Below are 8,905 nucleotides of genomic sequence, written 5' to 3'. Positions count from 1 at the left end.
CACATGAACCTTAGTGGCGCAGCAGACTAAAGTGCTGTTAAGTAGCACCAGCTGCCTGCAATTACTGCAAGTTCAAATCTCACCAGGCTCAAGGTTGACTCAGCCTTCCATCCTTCCGAGGTAGGTAAAATGAGGACCCGGATTGTGGGGGCAATAAGCTGACTTTGTATAAAAAAGAACACCGCTTGGGGGGGCATAAAGCCCTACTAAGCAGGTATATACAAAAGTATGAAGGCTATTGCTTAACGTATTATAAGCCGCCCTGAGTCTCCGGAGAAGGGCGGCATATAAATCGAACCAATAAATAAACAATAAATAAATGAAGATTCAATTAAGCTGATTTATTGCTAAGAGCCTGAGCACAGGAATCTCCTCAGCTAATAGTCAACACCTACTTCAAATTACATAAGAGTTAACAGCACTCAAGGGGAGTTCACTTGTGGCTACGTAGGGATTCTAGGCTGATGCCTCCTTTCACTCCACCACAGGTTCTGCCATCCTTTCTCCTACACACTTTCCCCCTACACACTTTCCCCCTTCTCTAGAATAATGCAGAAATTCATTAAAACAAACCAAGAAATAAATACCGGGAGATAATGATGAAACAAACAGGTGCCATTTTTAATTTAGAAAATCCCTCCCATTAATCCATTCGTCTGCTGCTATAGGGAAGTTTGAAAGAGAAGGTGGGGGAAAGTCCTCACTTGGCTAGGGAATGATATCCTAGATATGATGATTCTCCTAATTTGAATGTACGCCAAATATCAGTTTCTGTTTTTTGAACATTCCCACGGAAAGCTTTAGAGTGAGGGTGGGCAACTATGGGGATTTTACGGCATGTGGACTTCCAGAATTCCTGAACCAGCAAAGGACAAATATTCTTTTTATCGAAACTACAGTATCCAATAAATAATGTAAGGTGCATCCATTAGAACAGGGGTGTCAAACTCGATTTCATTGAGGGCCGCATCAGGGTTGTGTTTGATCTCGGGGGGGGGGACAGGGAGGCATGTCCAAATCGATGTCACTTTTGTCAGGGGCACCTGTGGCGGCCCGGGTGGGGCTGGGGGGGATACATTGTCCTCCGGGGCTCCATTTTTGGCTATGACGGCCTCCTCCAGCCCTCTGCCAGTGAAAACAGAGCCCGGGAGGCCCACACACGCCCCTCCCGAGCTCCGTTTTTCGCTGGCAGAGGCACCGTGGGGCGGTCCTTCGCTGTTTCCAGGGTGACCCCGTGGACCAGATCTAAACACCCCACAGGCCGGATTTGGCTCAAGGGCCTTGAGTTTGACACTCCTGCATTAGAAATACACTTGCAGGGTAAAATTCAGCTGGACAGGCCAGGTGAAGTAACTTCTCCAGCCCTTTCCATGAAAATACTCTAAAAAATGTATCACTGAAGCAGTGGTGGAATTCAATTTTTTTTTACTAGTGGTTCTGTGGGCGTGGCTTGGTGGGCGTGGCATGGGAAGGATACTGCAACATCCCCATTCCCTCCCTACTCCTGAGGGAAAGATACTGCAAAATTCCCATTCCTTCCCCACTCCTGGGGGAAGGATACTGCAAAATTCCCATTCCCTCCCCACTCCTGGGGGAAAGATACTGCAAAATCCCCATTCCCTCCCCACTCCTAGGGGAAGGATACTGCAAAATCCCCATTCCCTCCCCACTCTGGGGCCATCCAGAGGTGGTATTTGCCGGTTCTCCGAACTACTCAAAATTTCCGCTACGGGTTCTCCAGAACCTGTCAGAACCTGCTGAATTTCACTCCTGCACTGAGGACCATGAGGCAGGTGAGATTTTATGAACCAAAGGCATTTCTTCGTTGCTATCCAGATTGTGACTCACCCGTCTTTCCTTATCCCCGTATTCTACGCCCAGCGTGTCCATGGCGCGGACAATAGCTGCCAAGGATTGAATAGTGTTGCTATAGATCACAGGCTTGTACTGCTTCACGTCTTCTCCAGAAAAGCCATCTTCATGGATGATCCTTGGTAGGGAGAAAACAAAAAGCTTGGTTAAGAGGGAGGAAGAGACAGCTTCATCCAAAATAAAACAGCTTTCCTAGGAGCCTTATATGAATGCCCTGCAGAAAGGGCCCCAAACTGACCCTTTTAAACTGATTCCAAAATTTACTTCTGCAATTTCTTTGGAAGGAGAGGAGGGGAGAGGAGAGGAGAGGAAAGAAAAGAAGAGGAGAGGAGAGGAGAGGAGAGGAGAGGAGAGGAGATGCTCCATAGGTGAAGAAATGTATCTTTGTACTTAAATCATTTATGTATGATTATTTTTATTAATTACATATATTTATACCTGAGGGCAGGACAAGAAGCAATGGATGGAAACTAATCAAGGAGAGAAGCAACTTAGAACTAAGGAGAAATTTCCTGACAGTTAGAACAATTAACCAGTGGAACAACTTGCCTCCAAAAGTTGTGAATGCTCCAACACTGGAAGTTTTTAAGAAGAGGTTGGAGAACCATTTCTCTGAAATGGAATAGGGTTTAGGGATATGGTATAGGGATAACCTCTTCCTCCTCCTCCTTGGGCTCTACAACTTCTCTTGTTCTTTTTGATTTTCCTGAAGCCAAGGGAGATACCAGAAGGGAAGACTTCCAGTGGGTATTTTTTGAAAAAAAATAAAAGAAGTATGAGCAGGTCCAGTCGAAAACACAAAAGCTCCAGTTGCCCCATCCACCATTTCCAGTGATCCACTGGAAAAAAATCCAGAAGCGAGCCTTCCACACACAAAAAAGGACAGTGGTTCCCTTTTAGTTGGTTTATTTGTGTATTTATTTACAGGACTTACTTGGCTCCCTAGGAGCAAAGTGGGTTGAGTAGCTGGAACACTGGGCAGGAGGTGAGCAAGCCCGTGTTCGAGACCCGAGAACTGCTGTGGGGTTGAGCTCTCGTCCTTCCCTCCAGCTCTTTTTTTTTTTAAATAAAAGTTTTTTATTTTATAGACAAACAAACATACAATACATAATCAATCATTCAGTGTATCATCAGAGTACATCTTATGTGTCTTCTTCCTACTCCTCCACTATTTATCATATCTTCATTTTTTTTAAAAATTTGATTTATATGCCACCCTTCTCCGGAGACTCAGGGCGGCTTACAATGCGTTAAGCAATAGCCTTCATACTTTTGTATATTTATACAAAGTCAGCTTATTGCCCCCACAAACTGGGTCCTCATGTTAAATAATTAAATGTTGTTTATTATAACATTTCTTATTTTTCTATTAATACATTTATCTATCTTCTTTCTCTTCTTTTTTCTTCACTCATTTCATTACAACATTACCCTATACATACCTCTTCTCTAACCAATGATAAAATTGTCCCCATACCTTAAAATATGCCGATTCCTCTCTCTAATTATCAATCTATTCATTTCTGCACAATCCAATATTTTCTTAATCACTTCTCCCTCTGTAGGGATTTTCTCTGCTTTCCATCTTTGCGCAAATTCTCCAGCTCTTAATGGGGACATGAAAGGATCCCCCAAAGGGGGATCTCCATCCAGGATTAGCTGGTGACATCATCCCCAGGGTGACGGTGATGTCACCGGCAAATCCTTTCAACCCGGAAGCGCTACCTATCTCATACACAATAACTCTGGTACATCATACGGTAGGATTTTGGCTAGCTCCATCAAAGCAACCTTCTCTAAAATGGTTCGGATGTTCACCAGACATGTGCCAACTGCAGGTCCCCAACTTCTCAACCATCAGGATTCCCCACCTGTCTGCAGAAACATCTCCCCTGGATGTTCAGAAAGACTGACTGGCCACCTATGGAGAATGTAGGGTGGGAGAACTATGTCCCGTCTCTACTCTTCCTTGCCATGTTGTTTATCTCTCTTCCTCCTGCTTCTCCTTGCCTCCTAAGGGCCTCTGCTCCTCCTCTGCCCAACCCTTAGGGGAAATTAGCAGCTAAAGGAGAGAAGTAATAAGCATTGATAAACAATCAGTGGGCTCCAAATCCCAGGATATTTTGCCAGCTTTTCTCTGGAGGAATTCAAGAGAATTCATAACAGTTGAAGATGGACAGAAAGCAGAGTTGGCATCAAAGGCAGTCAATATAGCAATAAAAAATAAAGGCTTGGGGCCCCTGGTTAGGAATTCCTCAGGAAAAAAATTACACATAAATGATTAAGAGGTATTATTATCGCTCACCTTTGGTACATAAAACTTTATGGGTGGGGGAGATGGCTTTTCAGGCAGCTAGTAGACAATAATCCATGTGTAATAGTGATAAAAAAAAATTAAGCATGGCTCAAATCTCAAGATATTTCACATTTTGTGAGATTTTGGCAAGCTCACCTCTAGCTGTCATGTAATAACACTGGAATCTCCTGAGATCGGGTGATAGCCTGAGATTTGGGTCATTAAATATTAAAATAGATTTTTCACAAAACATCAAAACCACACACTGAGGTTCTGCAATTGACTGCTAGAGACACACAGGGCTGGTAATAAGAGCTTGGCAGGAAGGCTCCAGAAAGTAAGATGGCGGCTGCAGTTGGGGGATTGAAGCTGCTCCTCTTTTATTATTGTGTGTTGCACAAACATCCCTGCTTAGCTGCGAGGTGAGCTGGTAGGAACAAAAGAAAAGGAGGGAGGGAAGGGAGAAAACCAAGGAAGAGAGGGAGGGAGGGAGGAGGAGATGAGAAGAAAGAAGGAAGGAAGGAGAGGAAAGGAAGGAGGGAGGGAGGGAGGAGATGGGAAGAAGAGGAAGAAGAAGGTGAAAGAAGAAGAAGGAGGAGGAGGAGGAGGAGGGAAGGGAAAAAGGAAGGAGATGAGAAGGAGAAGGGAAGGAAAGAAGGAAAGGAAGGAAGGAAGGAGGGATGGGAAGAAGAAGGAGGAGGAGGAAGAGGAAGGGAAGGAAAGGAAAAAAGGAAGGAAGAAAAAAAGGAAGATGAGGAGAAGAAGAAGGAAGGAAAGGAAGAAAGGAAGAAAGGGAAGGAAGGCGGGAGGGAGGGGATGGAAAGAAGGAGGAGGAGGGAAAGGAAGGAAAAAAGGAAGGAAGGAAAAAAGGAAGGATATGAGAAGAAGGAAGGGGGGAGGGAGGGAGGGGCAGAGGAAGGAAAGAAATCTTACAGTTGTTCTAAAAAGGAGTTTTAAAGGCAAAAGCCCTCGGACTTTCACTGATCTAATTAAGTGTGGTGTGGGAATCCAGCTATGAATTCAGCCTGGCTTCTTGCTAACAAGAGGAATAAGGCTGCCAGTGACGCAACTCTCTCTTAGCCGTGAGCAGATTGTCATACACTACAACAGCTTTGGATTGCAATAGACCTATTTATTATTAGCAGGACCTTGTCCAGAAAAAAAAAATCTCAAATGTATGATTCCAAAAAACACAACTATCCAATTTCTAATCCTCAGACATGAAGATCGGAAAGAAATGCACATTTTAAACAGGCCATTCATTGTGTTGGATATACAGAAGAAAGATGCATTTTTATTTCTCACAAATTCTGGAACAAATATTTGCTTGTTAGAAAAGCAAAGAAACGCCCCTTAGGTTTCTTGAACTGTCTTAACATTTTCACATTCATGCAAAGATCATGATGAAATTGTTGATTTCCTTCCTTCCTTCCTTCCTTCCTTCCTTCCTTCCTTCCTTCCTTCCTTCCTTCCTTCCTTCCTCCCTCCCTCCCTCCCTCCCTCTCTCTCTCTCTCCTTTCTTTCTTTCTTTCTTTCTTTCTTTCTTTCTTTCTTTCTTTCTTTCTTTCTTTCTTTCTTTCTTTCCTTCCTTCCTTCCTTCCTTCCTTCCTTCCTTTCTTTTTCTTTCTTTTTTTCCTCCCTCCCTCTTTCTTTTTCTTTCTTTCTTTCTTTTCTTCCTTCCTTCCTTTTCCTTCTTTCTTTTTCTTTCTTTCTTTCTTTCTTTCTTTTTCTTTCTTTCTTTTTTCCTTCCTTCCTTCCTTCCTTCCTTCCTTCCTTCCTTCCTTCCTTCCTTCTAAGCAGGATACTCAACAATATGGTTTGATTAATTTGTTTTGTTCGTTATTCAGTTCTGTATGTATTGTGTTTACATCCATTTGCACTTTAAAAATGTAAATCAATTCTGCATTAGACATAACCTCTGTGTGTGTGTGTGTTTGTGTGTGTGTGTGTGTGTGCCACTGTCTGTGTTTAGAATGCACAAATGCACACATTTCAAACAGCCTCTTTGCTACGTACATTGCCACCCAAATCACTTCTTCCAAGTCTTTATTCCAATGTTTAATTTCCCGTGTGACCATCTGAGTGAAGGCGGGAAACATTGGGCAGAGCTGATTAACTCTGGGGTATTAACCAACCCCCCAAAAAAGAGCAAATATCTTTTTTCTATCCTCATCCCAACCTTGCAAAAGTAAGGAAAAGGAAAAAAAAAAAAAGCATGGTGCTGAGCTGAAATTGGGATTGTCCTTTGTGATCATCCAGACAAACACAGTGTTTCTTTTTACAGCTTCCAAATACCCGAGGAGGGTCCAGGTGAGAAGTTTGCTTTGGCCCAGGAGGCAAACTGTGTGGCTATAAATCACACTGCAGCTTCTTCTGCCTTATTTTCCATTTTCTTTTAAAACAAAACAACAACAACAACAACAACAACAGCAACAACAACAAAAAAGCCACAGGATTTGGTCAGGCGAAGTCAGTAGTGACTGAAGGCCCTGAGAAGGATCTGGTGGCTCAGCAGACTGATAGTATTGTGATTAAAACACCAGCTGTCTGCAATTACTGTAAGTTCGAATCTCCCCAGACTCAAGGTTGACTCAGCCTTCCATCCTTTCTAAGGTAGGTAAAATGAGGACCCAGTTTGTGGGGGCAATAAGCTGACTTTGTATAAATATACAAAAGGATGAAGGCTATTGCTTAACGCATTGTAAGCCGCCCTGAGTCTCCGGAGAAGGGCGGCATATAAATAAATAAATAAATAAATAAATAAATAAATAAATAAATAAATAAATAAATAAATAAAAAAAAAACAACAACTGCAAGTGGGAATCGTGCCACTAGGATTCATCGGCAACTTTCATTTAGAGGAGTAAACAGTTGGGTTGCAGGAGGCGAGTGCAGGTTGGTGCAAACAGGAGGTGGTGCCTGGGCCTGCAGCCGTTCCATGGGGGAATGAAGCAAAACAAATCAAGGCACAGGCTTTGGGGACAGGAGGGGAGAGAGGGAGGAGACACGGGCACCAAGAGCGGTGAACTCCTACCGTGAAGTGCATGTTAAGGTTTGTAGGGTCCTTGGTGCTTTCTGAGCTTGGTGGTTTTCTTGAAGATATTTCATTACCAAACTAGGTAACATGATCAGTGCTAGAAGGGAGGAGGAGGAGGAGGAGGAGGAGGAGGAGGAGGAGGACTATGGGGTCCTTGGTGGTTTTCTTGCAGATGTTTCAATATCCAACTAGGCAATCTCATCAGTGTTAGAAGGAAGTAGGGTTTGCAGAGGGGGAGGAGGAGGAGGAGGAGGAGGAGGAGGAGGAGGAGGAGGAGGAGGAGGAGGAGGAGGAGGAGGAGGAGGAGGAGGAGGACTATGGGTCCTTGGTGCTCCCTTGGAGGTTTTCATGCAGACGTTTCATTACCAAACTAGGTAACATGATCAGTGCTAGAAGAGAGAGGAGGAGGAGGAGGAAGAGGAAGAGGAGGAGGAAGACAATGACTATGAGGTCCTTGGTGGTTTTTTTGCAGACCTTTCATTACCAAACTAGGTAACATTATCAGAGTTCAACCCTGAGCCACAAATATTCTCTTCTCTCAATATTCAGCTTTACTTGACAATGTTCTCTTTCGATGAATCTGCCATTTCCCTGGTTGGCCCCTTCCAGCTTCCATCATCCTCATTTCATCTGGGACTTTGGAAGGAAGCCGACCGACAGGTCTCACTCCTTCTGGAGGCCCCAGGGTTATTGAACATGGTTTCAAATCTAACTCTCCAATGGTAGAGACAAAAACCTAATTTCCCAGATCTTCTGGCTGTTCTTTTTCCTCTCCCTTTCTTTCTTTCTTTCTTTACTGTATTTATTTGGTGCTGGACAAGTTTCTGCAGTTTTCTTGGGAAGGGGTATTTTTGGGGGGAAAGTGGTTTGCCGTGGTCTTCATCACAGTTTCTTTCTTTTCCACCTATTGGGCTCTGCCAACAGCCTGCGGAACTGGCAGCGGAGTCGGACAGTGAGGAGGCTGGGGAGGACCACGGGCCAGTCCTGGAGTCTGGGGAAGGGTTAGGGTTAGGGTTAGAGTTAGGGTTAGGGTTAGGGTTAGGGTTAGGATGAGGGCTCTGCACCAGAGGCAGAGATGGGGCCAGGACCATCTGGGAGCGATGCACAGATTCCAGAGCCTACAGAGGCTGACAGCAGAGAGGCAGAGGAACAGGAGGAGCCTGTTCCTAGTGCACGCATGCGAAGAGCTGCCAGAAGGCAAGAGCAGCTAAAGCAAAAAGGACGACTTGGGAGTAAGGCCTGGAGATGATTGGCCCCTCTCAGAAGGCTTAAAAGAGCAGCAAGGGCTCTTGGGCTCTTTGTAGGAAAGCAACATTGCTACATTTGTTTCTTGTCAGTGTCTCTTGTTTCTTGGGGCTTTGCCATGAAAAGCCTTTGGCAGGGTGCCAAAGAAGACAAAGGTTTGTGATAAGGCCGAAGGACTGTTTATGAAGAATTTGTTTTGGAATTAATTTGGACTAAACTGAGAATGAAGTAATTCTCAGCTGTTCTAATAAAATATGTTTGTTTAGGACTGATTGTGTCTGGTAATAACAACTTGGCCCTAGGTCACAACACCACAATCATGAATGAAGGTGCCAGGATGCTATGGTGACTACGGTTAAGGTGGGGGTTCAAGCACCAATCTAGAAACCAGGAAACTGTGAATTCTAGCCCTAAATTAAGCCCAAGCCTGCTGGATGACCTTGGCCTGGTCCCTC

At 44.2% G+C, this 8,905-nt stretch overlaps 1 protein-coding gene across 1 annotated transcript in view; it reads right to left on the bottom strand.

Annotated features, from left to right (window-relative positions):
- Nucleotides 1–1,848: 1,848 nt before the first annotated feature.
- LOC139326456 (guanine nucleotide-binding protein G(o) subunit alpha-like) overlaps nucleotides 1,849–8,905 on the bottom strand; it is a gene marked incomplete at its 3' end in the record, with an annotated part of 130,004 nt that continues 122,947 nt past the window's right edge. The window contains exon 3 of the mRNA XM_070956497.1: nucleotides 1,849–1,990. Within this exon, the coding sequence (XP_070812598.1) occupies nucleotides 1,849–1,990 (142 nt within the window). The remainder of the gene's footprint in view (nucleotides 1,991–8,905) is intronic.

The sequence above is a fragment of the Pituophis catenifer genome, unplaced genomic scaffold (assembly GCF_029215685.1).
Source record: "Pituophis catenifer annectens isolate HBS135680 unplaced genomic scaffold, rPitCat1.0.hap2 SCAF_42, whole genome shotgun sequence".
In the NCBI taxonomy this organism is placed as follows: Eukaryota; Metazoa; Chordata; class Lepidosauria; order Squamata; family Colubridae; genus Pituophis; species Pituophis catenifer.
This window is presented reverse-complemented; position numbering and strand designations above follow the sequence as displayed.